Source organism: Cebus imitator, unplaced genomic scaffold (assembly GCF_001604975.1).
Source record: "Cebus imitator isolate Cc_AM_T3 unplaced genomic scaffold, Cebus_imitator-1.0 Scaffold324, whole genome shotgun sequence".
Classification (NCBI taxonomy): domain Eukaryota; kingdom Metazoa; phylum Chordata; class Mammalia; order Primates; family Cebidae; genus Cebus; species Cebus imitator.
Window position 1 is genome coordinate 1,614,904 of NW_016107639.1, and position 20,720 is coordinate 1,635,623.

Here is a 20,720-nt window from a genome sequence, read left to right on the forward strand (position 1 = left end):
AAAAAAAAAAAAAAAAAAAGAAACTACCTAATAATAAGAGAGGAAGATAAGTATTACCTGTATCCTTGCTATCTGTAGATAAATTCTGTAAAACCTTTTAGATTTGTTTATACAGCCTTACAAATACTAGTATGCATACTGCACCCACACCCCAGGTTGAGTCCGTGTGTCCTTCTCTAATGTCTGCTTAGAAAATGAGGAAGGTAGCGGGGTTTCTGCAGGTCTGTCTTGCTCTGCAGACAACAGTTTTATGTTTCATACATTCAGTCATTCTGGGAGAGGCTTACGAGGCAGACCATAACTTCCCCTCTTGAAGCTGCAGAGCATCTCACACCTACTTCCACATGAGGCTCTAGTTTGTTTCTCTCACTCAGAATGCAGTTCACAGAGTGCGTGGAGGGTGAGAACCAGAGGTGTAAAAATCACGGGACCCTGATTCGGGGAATCAAGTCCACATTTGTTTCAAGCAAGTTTGTTTTCCCCTTGCGAAGTTTCCGTAAAATACGGATAACGATACATTTTAGTATTTGCTAACTATGCTTTTGGATTGAATAAAGGGTAAAACTTCTAAAAATATGTTTTGGTTTTACACAGCATACAAACCTGTAAAGTAAAGTGCTTTTTTCCCTATTGTCCTAACACTCTTAAAAAAAAGGCTTTTCAAATTTAAGGAGGTTAAACTGTTTTATACAAATGTCTCTGTAGTAAAATATTTTGAGTTACTTGATACAGTTTACATTATAAATTTCAAAGGAATATGTTACAATATTTAACTTTTACTTTTGTAATTCTAAAATTTTCATATGTTCCCTACATCCTGTGCATCTTTCATAAGAAAAAGAAAACTGATGATCAGAATTCTGTATTCATCTAAAGGCCTCTGAGCTCAGGGACTTTCAGTTACTGTTGTCTTCCGTCCATATGCTTGGAAGTGCTGGATACTGCTGTAGTTGATAATGCAAACAGTTTTTTCAGTGCTGGCTCAGGGTGTTTTGACTCCCACATGAGCATGTGCGGGTTTTAGAGGCGGGATGCCATTTGACAGTGATAAAGGTGTTCCTTCTGAGAACACGGAAGGATCTCTTGTAAACACTGGCTTTGCTGAAGGCACCAAAGGTGAAAGGTGTTTGTGTGGCTTGGGAGACAGGGCTTCCTCTCATTTTCCAGGGCTCAGGCATCCAACCTGGTGAGTGTTGGAAATGGGGTGCTCGCCCATGAGGTTCCAGAGCACATGGCCTGGGGACCCCAAGTGCTCTGCGCAGTCGGCACACCCACAGATGGAAGACCCAGAGGGTCAGGCAGCATAGGCGTGACAATCATTGCTCCTGGATTTAGGAAAGAACTCTGTGAAGTTTTATTGAAGGAAGACTTTTGGGAGCATTGTCAAGCTGCTTTTCAGTTAGGTACCCTTTCTGTGACATTTTGCAGGTTTTTACTAATTTACCAAACATCTTTAGTAAGACCTCATTTTCCAGGTAGAATGTTTGGTGAAAGGAGCGTTTTCAACTTCTTTAGACCTAGCTGTGATATTCAGGTATTGATGATTTGGAAAGTTTGGAGCCCATCCAGATTGCATGAAGTGCTAATATTGGGAGATTTGCCGTTTGGGAAACATTCACCCAAGGGTGTGTCTAGGTGGCCTTTTGCTGAAGGGGTAGATTAGGGGCATGTACCAGTCCATTCTCACGCTGCTGTGAAGATACTGCCCTAGACGGGGTCATTTATAAACAAGAGGAGGTTGAGTTGACTCACAGTTCTGCATGGCTGGGGAGGCCTCAGGAAACTTGCAGTCATGGCAAAAGGGGAAGAGGCACCTTCACAGGGCCCCTGGGGAAAGTGTGAGCACATGAAGGAGGAACCGTCACGCACCTAGAAAACCATCAGATCTCATGAGAACTCACCCCTTATCAGGAGAACAGCATGGAGGGATTGCAATTCGAGATGAGATTTGGGTGGGGACACAGAGCCAGACCATCTCAGGGCCTGATTAAAGGATCTAATCAGCATCTCTGCAGAAACCAGGAGAGATGGGTTATCCAAGAAGGATCTGTGGAGGAGTCTGTTTTCTAATAATGTGGAGACTCAGGATATACACAGGAGACCCATCATGTTTCATCAGCAGAAACCCTACCAGCTTGGACTGAAAGGAGCAGAGACAGGATGAAATGAGAGAAGCCCCTTGGACTCCCAGAATCTTATAGGCAGGAAACAGTCTGATAGAGCTACAGGCTGCAAGCATGTGCTCCCTTTCAGAAAGAGGAAGAATGACCCTGAGGTCAGAATTGACATGAACAGTGCAGAGGCCGTGGAGCTGTCAGCCTAACTGAGACCTAATTATTCTATTATTCTCAGCTCTTGAAACTCAGCCGAGTTTGCCTTGCTGAATTTCAAACTTGCTTGGGATCAGTGACTGTATTCCTTCCAGTTTCTCCCATTTGGAATGGAAATATCTATTTATCTCTGTCCCACCCCTGTGTTTTGGAAGCAAATAGCTTGTTTTCTAGTTTCACAGGTCCACAGATGGAGAGGAAATTTGGTCCCAGGATGGACTATGGGCAGCATCTCGCCCATAGATGCTGGCCATAGTCCATCCTGGGACCAAATTTAGATGGTTTCAATGATGAGATTTGGGACATATGAGCAGATGCTGTTTCAATGAGATTTTGGGCTTCTTGTTGATGCTGTAATAGGCCGAGACTTTCGGGATACTGGGATGGGGTAAATGTATTCTGCATGTGGGACTGATGAAAATTTGGGGAGTACTAGAGAGTGGATGCTCATGCATGCAATGATAGCCCCCAAAACATGTGCCTCCCTGAAATCTGTGTGAAGACTTTACTAGGGGAAAGAGTCTTCGCAGATATAATTAAGATAATGATCTCTAAATGAGACCATCCTGGTTCAGAGTAAGCCCTAATGAGTGAGTGTCCTTGTAATCAAAGGGTAGGACTGTGCCAAGAAGGTGAGGGGAAGACAATGGCAGAAACTGGAGTGACTTCTCCACTAGCCAGGGCATGCCAAGGTCTGTGGGCAACCCCTGAGCTGGAGAGAGGCAGAGCAGGCCCCCCCCTCAGTCTCCAGGAGGAAACAGCTCTGCCCACACCTTCCAGATGGCAAGAAAATGAAATGCTGTTGCTTTAAGCCATCTAGTGATAGCATCTTTAGGAAACCAATGCACCACAGAGAGTCATTTTTTACAAAATGCTTCATCACCTGCTCTTGGCAATGTAGCACCAGGAAAGGTGAGATGCCACAGTGTTCCGTGGCTATTGTTTTGCTGTTTCCCGAGATTCATGAGTATTTCCTTTCTGCCTGTTGTTGCTTGGGTGTTGTGGGATGGTGTCTCCTTGTCCTGCGAAGTGTCCTGCTAAGCTCTCACTCTGTAACAGGCAGCTCAGCCTTCTGCATGCTGAGCACTTGGTTGAATGTGTCACAGCTCTTCGTTTACTTAACATCTGAGTGTGTGCTTTTGGGAAGGTGGTGTGATTGGGCCATTCAGCTCAGTACACATCTGTGCTGCCGTGTGCGAGCGCGCAGGGGTGAGTGGTACGCACCCTTGGGAGCTCTGCAGCTCAGTCTTCAGCATCTTTATCTGGGCACCCTACTCCCCTCCCTCCCTATCTTTCCTGCCGTTTCTCTGCATAGAAGTAAATATTATGTAAAACTTTAAACTACTTTGTCCTCCTCTCCCCACAGCCTAGCTCTCAACAAAAGCCAGAAACTAGTCCCTAAATGTTCAAGTTTGTTTAGAGTTTTTTTTAAAATAATATTTTTTTTAGGAAAAAAAAATTTTCCTGTAATGCATCTTTGTGTTAAGTTTTTAGTTACCAGGCATGCCTAATTCATGAACTCTCATCACTAGTTTTATATAAAGGTTAAATAAAGTTGTATTTTATATATACAAACTTTATTGCTTCTAATTGGGGACATAATGCAGGGAACAGAAAGTTCATTTGGTACAAAAAGGGCCTAGTTTCAAAGTAATTTTGGCCAAAGTGCCCCTTTTTCTGGTTCACTTATTTGAACTCGGGAAATTAAGAGGTTTCTAAGATTATTTGGGGAAACAGTTGGAGAAATTCTGTGATGAAGCATGTTTTCCAGATTTTAAGGTCAGTGGAAACGCTGTAACAGCATCCTGGCTGACATACTTTTCTACCATTACAGTCCGTCCCTTTTACGTGGCACATACGCCAGGGACTCAGTAAACGAACCCTGAGGGTCCAGCGTGGCTGCAAAAACCATCTAGCATTTAGCACCAGTATCTTAATGCAATTTCACAGCTACGGTGGCATACCTGCTTAAGAGGTTTCCTTTTATACTTCTTTGGTATAAACCTCTTATTAGTGATAGCATGAATTATGGGCCAGTTTTTATATTGGCTTAGAAAACATGTTTTTGCACAATTCATTTTATTTCTTTTGAAATAATCAATCTCTTGGCTTTAAATTACAGTTAACAGTTTTCTTTTTTTAATCTATCAAAATGGTCGTTACTTTTTGTTGCACTGGCTACTTCAGCAGCCTTTGAGCATTGTTTTATTTTGAAATGTGTAGGCTTTAAAATTTTTATTTTATTTTTAATAGACAATTATATATATTTCTGAGCTACAGTGTAATATTTTGATGTATGTGTACATTATGGAATGCTGCTTTTATGGTTAACCTTCTGCTTTTCCTAAAGGCTTGCCACCTGAAGTCGCATACATGAATATGTGCAGTCATCTCTTGGTATCCATGAGGGTTTGGTTCCAGCTCCCTCACAGACACCAGAATCCATGCATACCCAGGTCCCACAGTTGGCCCTGCAAGACCTATGCCGAGGACAGGGGATCCTCCGTGTCTGCAGGGCCTGCCTCCCCGGAGTCCTGTGTTTGATGTGTTTGGTTGCAGATGCAGAGCCCTCAGGTGCGGAGGGTTGACTTCACTTACAACGAGTCTGTATCTGAGTGGACTTGCACAGTTCACTCCTGTCTTGTTTAGTTTTCCTGTTTTATTAGTTTCTATAATTGAAATCATACTGGGTGTTTTCATTTTCTCTTGCTCCTTTGGTTTAACACGGCCGTGTACTTGAGGTTGTCTTTGTTGTCCTCTGCTTGTTTCTTGCAGCTTGTCATTCTCTTCTGTGAGCACACTACAGTATATTTACTGATCCTTTCCACTGGAGTTTGGGTGGCTTCCAGATTTTCTACATTGAGAAGCAGTGCTGCTATTAACATTCCATGAATGTGTATTCCACATATTAGCACCCTGGTATAAGATTTCCAGGAGCGGCATTACTTGGCTGTGTCATTGGCCAAATTTACTAGATAATATTTGACTGTTTTTCAAAGTGGTTGTACCAATTTACCATTCCAACATCAATGTGGAGACTAGTTCATATCCTCAGCAACACTTAGTATAAGTGGGTTTGTAAGTCTTTCGTCTGGTGTTCTGAGCAGTTTGCAGTTATTTACATATTTTATATGCCAATGTTTTGGTGATATCCTTCTCAACCTGTAGTTTGACTTTTTACTTACCCATTGGTGAAATTATGAAAAAAAAGTTGTTGATTTTACATGCCAAATATATGAATTATTTTTATTGTTGGTTGTTTTTATGTTGTTTTAAAAAATCTTCCCTACTCCAAGGAGGTGAAGCTCTCCTCTGACATCATCTTCCAGAAGCTTAACTGTTTTCTTTTGACCACTGTAAGTGCTTTTAATATATATATATATATATATTTTTTTTATGGTATGAAGTACAGTTTAAATACCATATGTTTTCAAACCAATTGTCTCAGCACCAGTTATAGAAAAGACTTGTCCCAGTGATCTAGTGCCCCCTCTGCGATATACCAGGCATTTCTATATGCATGGCTCTGTTTTGGGTTACCTGTTCTGTTTCCTTGGACTGTTTTCTATTCCTGCCAAATAACAAACTGTGTTTGTGAATAGACTTTTATAATAGTTTGGTATTTGATAGGACAAGTCTGTCCTCGTGCAGGTTTGTTATATAGGTAAGCTTGTGTCATGGGGGTTTGTTGTACAGATTATTTCATCACCCAGGTATTAAGCCTAGTACTCATTAGGTATTTTTGCTGATACTCTCCCTCCTCCCACCCTCCACCCTCCAATAGGCCCCAGTGTGCGTTGTTCTTTTCTATGTATTCGCACATTTGGTGTGTTCTCACCGTTTAGTTCCCAATCATAAGTGAGGACATGTGGCATTTGTTTTTCATTTCTGCGTTAGTTTGCTGAGGATAATGGCCTAAGTTCCATCCATGTTCCTGCAAAGGACATGATCTCCTTTTTATGGCTGTGTAGTATTCCTTGACGTAGATGTACCACATTTTCTTTATCCAGTCTGTCACTGATAGGCATTAGATTGAGCCTGTGTCATTGCTGTTGTACATCATGCTGCAGTGAACGTGCATGTGCATCTGTCTATTATAGAACAATTTTTATTCCTGGGAGTTTATACCCAGTAATGGGATTGTTGGGTCGAATGGTATTTTTGGTCTTTAAGGAATCACCACACTGTCTTCCACAATGGTTGAACTAATTTACACTCCCACCAGCAGTGTATATGTGTTCCTTTTTCTTCACAACCTCACCAGCATCTGTTATGTTTTTACCCTTTTATTAATAGCCATTCTGACTGGTGTGAGATGGCATCTCACTGTGGTTTTGATTTGTATTTCTCCAATGATAGTGATGTTGCACTTTTTTTTTTTCTTATATGATTGTTGGCCACATGTTTGTCTTCTTTTGAAAAGTGTCTGTTCATATCCTTTGCTTACTTTTTAGTGGGGTTGTTAGTTTTTTTCTTGTAAATTTGTTTAAGTTCCTTTTAGATGCTGAATATTAAACTTTGGTCAGATGTGTGGTTTGCAAAACAATTTTCTCCCACTCTGTAGGTTGTCTGTTTACTCTGCAGATAAGGTTTTTTTGTTTTGTTTTGTTTTTTTGCTGTGCAGAGATTCTTTAGTTTAATTAGATCCCATTTGTCAATTCTTGCTTTTGTCGCAGTTGCTTTTGGTGTCTTTGTCATAAAATCTTCACCCATGCCTGTGTCTGGAATGTCACTGCCTAGGTTGTCTTCCAGGATTTTTATATTTTTGGGTTTTACATTTAAGTCTTTAATCTTGAGTTAATTTTTGTATATGGTGTAAAGAAGGAGTCCATCTTCTGCAAATGGCTAGCCAGGTATCTCATTACTATTTATTGAGTAGGGAGTCCTTTCCTCATTGCTTGTTTTTGTCAGGTTTGTTGAAGATCAGACAGTTGTAGGTCTGCAGTCTTATTTCTGGGTTCTCTATTCTGTTCCAGTCACCTTGCGTTCTTTAAGAATGTTTTGGCTCCTCTTGGCCATGAATATGGTATATCTCTCAGTTTTATTTAGGTCTTCTCTAATAAAAATAAGTCTTTTCAAATTTTGTTAGAGCAGTTCTTAGATACTTGGGATTTTAAAAATGGTATTGTGAATACCATTCTTAAAATCATTTCCTCTCTTTGCTGATGTAAAGAAATAAAATGAATTTTTATTAAATTACTGACTTCATCAATTTTGGTAAAAATCCTATAGATTTTAGTTATTAATCTAGGAGTGTTGAATTTTTTTCTATATATAATCATATCATTGGTAAATAATGACAGCTTTATTTTTTTGTTCCAATTCTTTGCACCATTTATTTCTTTTCCTTGTTTCTGCAGCAAAGACCTTCAGTATGTTGTTAAAGAAAATTGATTATAGTAAGCATTCTTCTTTTGTTCCCATCCTCAAAGGCAAAACTTTCAACAGTTCGTCATTTAAGTATGTGATAAGTTTGTTTATAGAAGCCTTTAATACATTAAGGACATGTTTCTGCTCCTGTTTAGCTAAAAATTGTTTTTAAATCATGAAAGTATTTTAAGAAATACTTTTCTTTTTTTAAATTTTATTTTATTATATGTTAAATTCTGGGGTACATGTGCATATCATGCAGGATTGTTACGTAGGTATATACATGCCATGGTGGTTTGCTGCATCCATCGCCCCGTCATCTACAGTAGGTATTTCTCCTAATGCTATCCCTCCCCAATCCGCCCACCCCCTGCTGTCCCTCCCCTATCCTCCACCCCACAACAGGCCCCAGTGTGTGACGTTCCCCTCCCTGTGTCCACGTGTTCTCATTGTTCAACACCCACTTATGAGTGAGAACATGTGGTGCTTGGTTTTCCATTCTTGTGTCAGTTTGCTCAGAATGATGGTTTCTGCTTCACCCATGTCCCTGCTAAGGACATGAACTCATCTTTTTTTATGGCTGCATAGTAGTCCATGGTGTATAAATGCCACATTTTCCTTGTCCAGTCTATCATTGATGGGCATTTGGGTTGGTTCCAAGTCTTTGCTATTGTAAACAGTGCCGAAGTGAACATATGTGTGCATGTGTCTTTATTGAAATAGAAATACCATTTGACCCAGCAATCCCATTATTGGATATATACCCAAAGGATTATAAGTCATATTTTAAGAAATATTTTTATAAATCTATTGAAGATATTTTATCTTTAAATTTTTCTTCTTTAATGTGTTAACACGGTAAATGATATTGATTGAGTTTCTAATATCATACCAACCTTGTATTTCTGGGGGCAAAACCCTAATATTATCATGTTATAATACTATTTTGTTTATTATTAGATTCCATTTGCTTGTATTTTCTGTGAGATTGTTACATTGGTTTACAGGAGTAAAATTGATGTGTAATTTTTCATTTTCATACCATTCTTTTGGAGTTTGGTATCCGGATTATGCCAGTCTCATAAAACATTTATTTTTCTCATTTTCTTTCTCTAAAATAATTTATCTAAAATTGGAATTGTTTATTTCTTGAATCTTTATGTATCAAGAAGGCTGTGTAAGCCTCAACTTTTCACTGTGGAGACAGTTTTGACACATTTGATTTAGTTATGGGACTATTCAAGCTTTTAATTTCTTGATTCAGTTTTGCAAAGTTACAGTTTTCAATTACTTGTCAAGTGTTTAAATTTTCAGTTTTATTTACAAAAGTTAGTTCATATTCCCCTGTTATCTGACATACATGGGGGCTGTGATAGCAACCTTTTTGGTTCTTCATCCTTGTTATTTCCGTCCTTTCTGCTTTCTGTTTTTCCTGGCCACTCTTGCAGTAGGTTTGCCAGCTTTCAGTTCTTATGGAGATACCTACTCCTGTCTTTATGGATTCTTTGTGCTGTGTATTATGTTTCTATTTCATTAATGTTTTCTTACTTTGTTTCCTTCCTCCTTGATTTGTTTTCACGTTCTCCCCGCTTTTTGAATATATGTATTTGAGGCTATACATTTTTCTATAAGTACTATTTTGGTGGCATTTCAAAAATTTTCATCTGTAGGCTTTTTGTTCTTATCAAGTTCAGAATATTTTAATTTCAACTGCAATTTCATGTTTGACCCATGGTTCTTACAAACTTATTTCTTACCTTTATTAGCAGAGTTGAAAAATTTCTAGTATATCTTTGTTCATTTTTCGTTGGATTACATTTTTCTCGGAGAACATACCTTTTTAACTTCAGGTCTGTGGGATGTGTTGAGACTTGTTCTGGGGTCCAAATTTAGTCCATTTGTGTAAATATTCTGTGTGGGCTTTAAAACAAGTTGGATTCCAAATTGTTGGTCACAATATTTCATCTGTGTGATTAGGTCAAGATTCTTAATCTTGTTTTTCAGTTTCTGTCTACCACTGGGGTGCTTCTCTGTCTTTTATAACAGTTGCTGAAATGTGTCAAAATCTCTCATCAGGTTGTGAATCTGTCTGTTTTTTCTAGGAATTCTGTTTATTTTTAGTATTTTATATTTTGTGACTTTAATATTAGATGCATACAAATTTAAATTGTTATCTATTCCTAGTAAATTAAACAGTTTCTCATTATAAAGTGACTTTCTTTATCTCTATTAAAGCTTTTTGCATTAAATTCTACTTTGTTTTGTGTTAATGTAGCAAGGCCAGCTGTCTTTAATTTGTTTGGCATATCTTTTTCCATCTTTTTACTTTCAGCTTCTCTGTATATTTATTTTTATGTGTCTCTTGTAATTAGCATACATCTTGTATTAGCATGGCATCTTGTAATTCGTTTAATTTTTATCTAACTTTGATAATTTTTGACTTGAAAATTTAGTGCATATGCAATTGTTGTAATACTGTTTATTTTTTTAGTTTAAATCTGCTGTTTTATTTTGTACTTTTAATATGACTTACCTGTTCAATATTTTTCTACTTTCTTGCCATTTTTTAATTTTTTGTAATGCTACTTTTTTCTCCAGCAGTTTAGAAGTTATATAAGTGGTTTCTGTTATTTTAGTAGTTACCTTAGAAGTAAAAAAACCTTCTTATCAAAGTTAAAAGTCAGCTCCCTTAGGAGCATTTAACTTAATTTGCCCCCTTCTAGACATATGCCATTTTTGTCATTTATTTTAATTCTAGTTGTTCTTTAAACCCAAAGAAAACCCTAGTTATTCTTAAACCCAGCAATATCAAGGATACTGTTTATACATTCCCTGTCTTTTCGGTTTATCCATGTTTCTGTTCTTAATACATCTTAAGACCTTCTATATAGAATAATTTTCCTCTGTCAGGAATTTGCTTTTTGTGCTTCTGGTGCTGGTCTGTTGGGAGCTCTCAATTCTCACTTGGCCATCCTTCTTGGAAAGCAGTGTCATTGGGTATAGAATTCTAGGTTGTCGCCTGTATTTTTTGGCTCCTGTTGTTGTTTTTAAGACTTTACTTCTTTGGGTCCTTCCATCTCTTCCAGCCACTTTTCCATCCTCTCTTCATTGCTGGCATTGACGCTCTACAATACATACTGTGTTGAGACACAGTGTTCCTTTTAAACAGTGCTTAGGATTTGGTGGGCGTCTTGACTCTGTAGATTCCTTGATTCACTCTGGAAAGTCTGCCATCTTCTCTTCAGATGCTGCCCTTTCCCCGCCTGTGGCATCCCTTGCTGGGACATGAGGTCAGGGCTTGGTTGATGTCCCCGCTGTGCATTTGTTTCTCTGGCTCTCACTGCAGCACTTTCTATTTTTTTTTTTTTTTTTTTTTTTTTTTTTTTTTTTTTTTTTTTTTTTTTTTTTTTTTTTTTTTTTTTTGCTTCCATGCTTTATTCTATATTGTTGTCACTGACCTGACGAACAAGTTACCAATTCTTTGACTGTGTGTAATCAGCAGATAAACTAATAAATTTCTTAATTTTAATTATTAATATTTCTTAGTTCTGAAGATTCTGTTTGGTTTTTATCACACTGATTATTTCATTTTTAAAGTTGCCTGTTCCATGCAAACATTTTCAGATTTTTCTTATGCATCCATTTGTTTTATAATCTGTGTCTGTCAATATCGGATACTTCTGTCAATCTTTTTCTGTTGTATTTTGGTCTTCTGGGTCCTGCACTGTCACCCACTCTCAGAGCCCCACATGCAGCAGGGAATGGCTTTTGCTTGGCACTTGTCTCTGGTCTTTCTTTGATTCAGCTTATCTTCAAAGCCGGTACTTAGTTCACTCTTCCTGAAACACAACTTTATCGCAAATCTCCAATCCTCCCACATTATAATGAGATTTAGAATTTGGCTTACATCAATTTAAATGACTCTTTCTGTAATACTTTACTGTATTTTCTGTGCCTTACAACTCAAGACTACATTTGTTTATCCTTACGTTTCGCGCAATGGATACAGATCAAATAGCATGCTTCCATGTTTAGGGTATATCTCTGCCTTTGCTCCAGCAACACAGCACGTGTAAGCTGTGTGTCTGTGCATACCTGATGCACTGTATGCACGGACATATGACGTGCCTGGTAAACCTCCACATTCTGGGGCCTTCACTGAATGCAGCACAGACATGCTCCTCTCCCTGAGCTGTCTCCACTGAATGCTGCACAGATATGCTCCCGTCCCTGAGCTCTGTCCGCTGAGTGCGCAGATACGCTCCTCTCCCGGAGATCTCTCCGCTGAGTGCGCAGATACGCCCCTCTCCCTGAGATCTCTCTGCTGAGTGTGCAGATACGCTCCTGTCCCTGAGCTCTCTCCACTGAATGCTGCAGATACGCTCCTCTCCCTGAGTTGCCTCCACTATAGCTCAGGCCCTTCGTTTGCCATAACCCCTCTAACTCTTGAGACCAGTGATCATTTCCTCTTATTGATTGCCTACTCCACTGTAACTCTCAGTCACCTACCTTTATGTATCATTTCTAGTCTGTGCAATGACCGTGACCCTCTACAGATGCTATTACTGGGGCTGAGAAAGATCAAGTCTGTTGTTGGTCTAAGATGGTTTGAAAATTAGGAATCCATACAGGTAAAACAGTTACCTGAGCTTCCTTCCTACGGAGCATGGAAGGAAGTGGCTGTGGTACTTGGGAAACTGAACTGGTGGTAGTTCATGATGATCTGGATGCACGCACTGGAAGGAGAAGGGAACCGAATCACTCCCGGTGTGTGGCTACAGTGAGGTGGCCCTGCCAGTCATTGCAAGGGAGAAACATCCCACAGTGAGGAAGGGTACATGTGCGTGCTTTGTTTTGTTTGGTCCATAAGGAGAGGAAATGGGAATGTTAACACCCATGGTGTATACATTTCAGGGTATTTGTGATGAACCTGTGATATCTCATAGGAAATAGAATAGGTATCAGTCTGAAGCCCAAGGCGAGGTCTAAACTAGGCCTAGACCTTTGAGTCTCGTCTCCACCGTGGATCACATTCGATGGATTCACCCAGTGCAAATGTTCGAGTGCCAGCCCCTGCACCCCTGCTGTGTCATGAAAAATTTAAAGGTATCACAGACAGTGACAAAGGTTTGGAAAAATTCAGATCAAATGTCCTTTGTGTCCTTTCAGCTTTATGATTTATAGGAAAAGATTTTAATTACTTTTGATAAAAATTCTGATGTAAATGAACTCTGTTTTATTTTGCTTAAATTAGAAGCCAAAAATAAGTCTGACAGAGGAACGCATGTGAATTATTTCAGGTAGATTCATTCGCTGAGGAGAATAGCATGTGTTTCTCAGACAGGTTATGGGACTGGGTTCTCCTGGTAGTGATAAATACTGCAGGTTTAATTGTAACAAATTAGAGCTTAAAGGTAGTAGGCATCGTGGTGCCTAAATAAGATTGCGTGGTGTATTTTAGGGAAGTGCACTTCACAGTTGTTCAGAGTCCAGGTTAGCTCCTCAGACACTTCTGTAGCTGTGGAGCAGAAGGAGCTATTTGGACACCAAGGAGCTGTCATTAAAAGACCTGACACTCCGAGATTGACGAATGCTTCCTTCCTGTAGCATGAAACAGGTTCATGGATCTTGCTACTCCCAGCACTGCTGAACACAGTATTTATTTAAGATAATTTATTTCATTTTTCTTATTACGTAATCGTCATGTTGCCTTCTGGTTCAAGTAACTGAAATGACAGACACTTTTCCGCTTATCTGGGACAGGGCTCTTGGGAGCAATTTCACAGTTGCTAAATTAGCAATAAAATGAGCTTAAAATGTATCTGGTATTTATTACATTATGTCTGTTTCTATAATTCTTCTGAAAATGCTAGGTTTAATATATATTGAGGGGGTAACAAATTGTTACAGTAAGTATTTTACAGTCGAGTAGAGATCCAGGTTTTAAAATTCTGCAAAATTAGAACATTCTAAAATTACACTGAATGTAGCAGTGATAGTTACTCTGGCAACTTAGTGTTTGAAATCTGGGCATCGTAGAGATCTTTAACATTAAAGAGCAAATTGCTGTATTAATCAAGATATGCGTGACTCAGCATGCATATAAGCTGTCTACTCTGTATGTGGTATTAAATACTCCTTATGTGGTATTATATACCTCACGTATTAGTGTATGCACCCTCTGTGGCAGTATATGCGCCCTATGTAGTGCTGTACGCTCCCCATGTGGTGTATGCGCTCTGTGTGGCTTTACCTACTCCCTGTGTGGTATTATATGCGCCCTATGTGGCATTATTGTTTTAGTTGAAGTTGAGTATATTTTACTCAGTGATCTTTCACTAGTAAACTGTAAACTTGCATTCTGCAGTGTTTGTCATCCTGAAGATGGTCGCTGACCTTTTCCATGAGTAGGCACTGCTTTAGACAGTCTTCCACGGTCACTTGTATTCAACTTACCGTATTTCAGTGGTAATTATTATGTTTCATGAAATAATTGAATATTCCATGATGCGACAGCTCCATGTAAGTCTGTAACCACGGAAACGGTTTTGTGAGCCCTAGGTTTCTCATGATTGAGGCGCAGTGCCCAGAAGAGCTGTCCTGGTCCTTTAGCTTCCACCACCCTGAGCCCAGTGGCTGACCGCAAGCTCTTCAGAAATTCCCGGCTCACAGCAGAAACTCATTTGCATTATAGTAGCTGAGGCAGGCTGACACTTTTCAAAACAGTGTAACACAAATCTGAAAGAACACAGCACACAGACAGGAAGCCATGTTTACCAAAGTGCAGATATCTGAGCCAAAGAATCAAAGCCATGAAAAGCTTGCTAGGAAGTCACATTCCCCTTTCAAGCCCTTTCCTCCTCCTCTGTACAGGAAGGCAATCATTCCTTGGCCACGTTGCCCCTGGCCTGCCTCCTTCCCTCGTAAGTATTGCTAACATTTTAGCTAAGTGGCCCATGACTTCCACTTTCTTTGTCTGATTCGCAGAGAATCTTTCTCCAAAGCCCAAATCAAAGAAGAGTGCATGTAAATATGTGTTTTCTTTTCCTTCTTCAGCCTAAACTCATGCATAGCAGCCCTGCTGTTTTGTCACCATTTGCAGGAATGTCCTTAGTTTTTCCTGAGCCTTTCCTGCCTGTCAGACACTCCTCTGAACATTTGGCAGGCAACGGTTCACATAGTCTTCAGCACAGCTGATAAAGAAAGGTTTTGTCTCTAGCCCATTTGTTACTAGGAGACACTGGAGGTCCAGAGGTGGGTAGCTTGCAGGTGTGGTGGCTCTGAGCTTGAGATCCACTTGGCATGTCCAGCCAGCCCTCCTCACCAGGGAGCTGCAGAGTCCTGCCCCTAGAGGCTGAGTGGGCGCTGTGTCCCGCCTGGAGTCATCTTTGCTCAGTGCTTGTGTCTTTGATTAGTTTGGATTATAAATAGCCAGAGATGGTGAGGTCCTGGTTTGAAAAGGCTGTGCAATTAATTATCAAACACTTACTTTGTGATTGACACATAGAATTTTTAAGATGTGGATTCTAGGGACAGGTAAGTCAAATGATGATTATTTTTCTTTAACCCCCACACAGGCGTCCTTCATTGACTGTGATTCCTGTTTTTCAAGTGTGTACTTATTAATAGTAGAACTATGTGTATTGCCATTTTGGTGGGTCAAAATTGTTTGACTATCAGCAATTTCAGTCTGTGGTTTAAGTGCATCCTGTCTGCTTTCTGGATAGAATTAAAGTAGACACATGTGAGCCTTTTTGAGTTGCTGTATACGAAGAACGGCACTGTGGTCAGAGTCTGCCCCGAAAGTGATGTGATTTGAGTGCATGTTCTGCTGGGTGGGGTTCCAGGCCTGCAGGGTTCCAGCCTTTGCTCATCCAGTGCTGCAGGCAAGGTTCTGCAGAATTGTCCCAGATCAGACGACTCATCAAATGTGCTTTAATTGCAGTCTTACGACACAGACTTAAATTAAGAAATTTGAAAAATAACTAAGAAGTCCAGTGCATCGTTAGCAGATACCATTTTATTCCTCCTGTCATGTCCCGTTTGTTCATGTGCTTTCCAGTTCAGCCCCTGAAACACGGGCAGTATTCCGTGGTCATTGTAAAGCAAGTGGATGAAGCTTCAGGGCCATCTCCCATGTTGATTTGCAGGGGGACAGCGCCTGCTCCCCTTCGCTCTGTGCGCACCTGTCCTGTAAGCCCTTGGTGTTGGTCCCTTGTGGGCGCACGTGGGCACACTCACAGCAGTCTTTTTGTCCCTTCTGGTATTGGAGACTGTCTTGAAGGACAGAACATGAGTTACCCATTTTTCTGTCACCTGCAAACATTATCTTGGGTGTAAACATGTTTGTTGACTTAAATGTCGGTAAATTCATTTATTTTAAAGTCTAAAATCCAGTATTTATTTTCTTATAAAATGAAAGATAATGCATATTGAAAAATACATGTCTATGGAACCACAAGCCTGAATGTGTGGCTTGGGTCTGGATCACACTAACCACTGCAGTGGGTTTTATTTGGCAGTTTGCGTGTGAACTTGGACATGGGCAAAGCGGTGTACGGATGGATGATGATGAGAGACGAGAACATCCCTGGCACAGTCGTTCGGACCAGCACTATCCCGGAGGAACTTGGGCGCCTGGTGTATTTACTGACAGACAAAACAGGTACTATTCGTGTCTGTGTTTACCTTTGACTGGACCAAATAAATGACACTTAATAAAAAATAGCAGAGTAGCATAGCATGTAGATGTATGTTTCTGTGTGTGTGCTAGAACAGATCATCGAACCCATGTTTGGAATTGTTCAGCCTCTGCTCTTGAAAACTGTCACACAGCTTAATCATCTGCTAATATACACAGTATCATAAGAATTATCAAAATGTTAAGTTCTTAGAGCTTTAAGTAACATATTTCTGTGTTTTTAATTTTCTATAATCTTGTAGAGTTTTAGAAACTGCCTTTATAACACTTCCCTAGTGGCTTATTAAGAGCAAAAATTGTATGTTTGTTTATGTTTATTATAGAATGATACTTGTGAGGTACTAGAAGAAACTAACAGATATATTAATTTGATATTTAATACATTCTTCTAAGAAGCTTTTCTACAGACTGTTTATCCCACTTTAAAGCTCTGGGACCAACATTCTATTTGTCCTATTTAATTTTCTTTCTTTTTTTTTTTTTCATCGAAGAACTCTTAACCAATCCGTAACAGACTAAAGACAAACATGGAATCTGGTACTACAGATTTCCTTACAAGGAAAGCCACATCCAAGGGTTTAAATTCCTCCTTGGTTTATTGAGTCATAATTTTAGTTCTTAGTGAACTAAAAATAAAAGAATACTTACATAGCGTGATAAACAAAATATGTTGCAAACAAAATTCAACTAATCTTTTATTATTAAATAGTAAAAAAGTCCTCACTATAGGCAGCAAGAAGACAGAAATCTGCAAACAAGACATTTAAAATTTGTAAGGGAAGCTCTAGCTATTGCAGTAAGACAATAAAGAGAAGTAAGATACAAGGAAGAAACAAATAATTGCAGACATAGCAAAAGGGGCAGGTTACAGATTAAAATAACAAAATAGGTCTCTAGTACATAAGTGGAGAATAGATTGAAGGATAAAGCTCCCATTCAAGGGCCTACATGCATAGAGGACACATAGGCAGGAGCCTGAGGAATGAATGGAGAGGGTGTACAGGCGGCCCCCAGCTTCACAGCGGTTCAGCTTGACGATGGTTGACAGCAATAGCATCCGCTCAGAACTGTACTTGTCTCCATGCAGCCATTCTGTTATTCACTTCGATACAGTATTCAATAAATTACACGAGATACTCAGCACTTATTATAACATAAGCTTTGTGTTAGCTGATTTTACCCAGCTAACATAAGGGTTCTGACACAGTTCAGGTAAACAGGGCTACGCCATCGTGTTTGGAAGGTGAGATGCATTAAATGCGTCTTGTACCGAGGATGGGTCTGTTGGGATACAACCCCATCGTAAATTGAGGAGTCTCTGTTTTGGAAGTCATACTGCTGTCTCAAAAGTAGAAATTCAGTACTCTTTGTGTCAGCTTTCATCATGGGAATTTGTTAGTTTAGTGTAATTGAAACTTCAGTTGTTGGATTTGTGTTTGAGTGCCATTCAACTTTGTCTTGTGAGAGGGTGAGGAACTTGACCATGAAAGCAATGCTTATGAATCCCAATGACTCAGGGAACAATTTGAGGGGCTTCTGGTTCAAAAAGGTAGATGAGAAAGTGTGTTAGGATTTTTCTTTCCCAACCTCATGAAGGCTACAGAAAAATGTTTAAAGAATAAATAAATCCCTGAGAATACATAGAAAACAAGCAGGAGTAAAATTATTAGAGGAACCAGAAATTGAGTTATTTCTGGAAAACAGCTGGAATCAGTTTGCAGTCGATAGCAGAGCAAAGCAGACCAAAGCTGCCAGTGGCTGCAGAGGAGACCCCACGTGGGTGAGAAATGTCCTGCAGAACCAAGGGGTGGAGGAGCCCCAGATCGGGAGCTGACAGGTGTGTGGGGTGGCACGAGAAGCCAGGAGCTGTCGCGAGTGGTGCCTTTGAGAACAGGTGACCGCCAGGATCTGCTCATGCGCTAACTGTGAGAGCTGGTTTTGCAACGTGGAGGGTCTTTTGGGGAGAAGGACTCACTGGCTCATGTGCCCTGCCCCTTACGCAGAGTTCACAGACGGCCCCTTGATTCAGAAAACAGCCCTTGGGAGGAGCAGGTTTATGGAACTGCAGAAGAAACCCACCCCAGCTTACTCTGTGATCAACTGAGTCTTTATTGATGAAATAGAATCAGAAATGAAGAATCTCCAGCGTGAAGTCAAAGTAGCAAAATATGAACAATCATGCTGTTCCCAGAGAAGAGAAATTCATAGAGAAAGCAAAAGAAACTTCAAGAAAATGTTCAGAATTTTAAGAGAGTTTATTCATATGTGTGAGCTTGGTATCCAAATTAAACTGCACTTCTGTATATCAGCAGCAGCTAGGACATTTAGTACCAAAACACTAATTAGAATAACAACAAAAAGTGTAAAATCATTAAAATTAAATGTAAACAAAAATATGTAAGACCTAAGTGGATTTATATCCTAAGACCTAAGTTTTATTTATATAAAAACTTGTTTTCAAAATTGAAAGCCCTTAGGATCTAAATTGATAGGCATGCTAGCTTCATGAACAGGACATCTTAGAGTAATAAACGTATCATTTCTTCTCACATGGAAAGATCTGATGTGTTTGCAAACCTAGGTGGAATCAGAAACTCCTATTCACTCTAGTGGGGACTTCAAGCTAGCGCATCACTTGGTAAAACATGTTTTGGCATTATCAGTCATGCTGAATATGCACGTGCTCTATCCAGCTATTCCCTAAAGAAATGTCTTCACATCTACACTAGAAGACAGACATAAGAGTATTCATAGCATTATAATGGTTAACAAAAGCAAGCACCATCTAGATATAACACAGAAAAGTGTATCAAAAGTAGAATGGACCAGTGAATTGTGCAGTGTTCTTACAGTTGAATACTAAATAGCAGTGACAGCAGAGTATAGATATTGACAGAAACATGGGTGGATTCCAAAATAGAATGTTCAAGAACTAAGAAAAACATAAGAAAAAATTTAATAAGGTTTATTTATATAAAGATGAAAACCATAAAAGATTAAACCATTTAATACTTAGAGGAAAATAAAGGATGAAGCTGTAAATAAATGCAAACACTAAAAAAAAGCATGTAGACCAATATGAATCAGAAGGAAGCTGGTTTATCTACCTTGATTAATATTAAGCAAAATAACCTTAAAATGAAAAACATTATTTAAGAAAGAGGGTCATTGCATAAAAGGTTCAATTCAAAATGTTTGTGTACATAATAAAATATCTTTAATACATAAAGCAAGAATTGATAGAGGGAGAACTTGATTATTTGCTCTCAACGACGGGAAGAAATAAACAAATCTTTTGTTTATTGGTAAGCCAAGCAGGCAGTTCAGAAGATTTGAATAGCATAATCTCAGTGTAGATCTTATGGACATATATAGAATTGTTTATCTAACAACTAGAGAACACATGTTCTTATCAGACATGTATGAGAAAGTTACGAAGATTGGACACATGCTAGGCCATGAGTCAAGTTTCAACAAATTCCAAAGAATGGATATTCCTGATCACAATAAAAAGAGGTAAGAGTTAGAAGTTAATAACAAAGAAATGTTTTAAATCTCTGCATTTTTAGAAATTGAAGAATATATTTCTAAATAGCATAGATCCAAAAAGAATTAATACAAATTTAAAATGCCTAGAACTGAATAATAGTGTAATCACTTTCTATTAAAGCCCATGGAATGCACAAAATCAAGGCTTTATAGGAACTTTCCTTCATTTTTTTAAACAGAAAAACAAGAAAGTCTAAAAATTAATCATCTTAATGGCCAACTCTAGAATAGTAAAATAAAGCCAAAGAAATACAAAGAAAGAAGATATCAGCAGAAAGCAGTGACTTGATAAAAACTATCAAGGATTAATACGTCCTGTTAGACTTTTGAAAATACAGCAAAATAAATACACTTTAAAAATTCTCATCTTTAAAAAGTAAGAAAAGGTGGGCTGGGTGTGGTGGCTCACGCCTGTAATCCCAGCACTTTGGGAGGCTGAGGCGGGTGGATCACCTGAGGTTGGGAGTTTGGGACCAACCTGACCAACATGGAGAAACTCCATCTCTACTAAAAATACAAAAATTAGCCAGACGTGGTGCCATGTGCCTGTAATCCCAGCTACTCAGGAGGCTGAGGCAGGAGAATCGCTTGAACCTGGGAGGTGGAGGTTGGTTGGTTCATGAGGTTTAGGGAAAGAAGCCATCTCCGTAACATAAAAGTGAAGGTGAAGCAGCAAGTGCTGATGGAGAAGCTGCAGCAAGTTCCCCAGAAGATCCAGCTGAGACCACTGGTGTCAGTGTAGCCAGAGCAGTGCTGATGGAGAAGCTGCA

At 39.3% G+C, this 20,720-nt stretch overlaps 1 protein-coding gene across 1 annotated transcript in view; it reads left to right on the forward strand.

The window, feature by feature from the left end:
• The window catches only part of ATP9B (ATPase phospholipid transporting 9B (putative)), a 294,182-nt gene that overhangs the window by 181,492 nt on the left and 91,970 nt on the right, over window positions 1-20,720 (forward strand). The window contains exon 13 of the mRNA XM_017504545.2: window positions 16,223-16,365. Coding sequence (XP_017360034.2) covers window positions 16,223-16,365 — 143 coding nt within the window. The remainder of the gene's footprint in view (window positions 1-16,222; window positions 16,366-20,720) is intronic.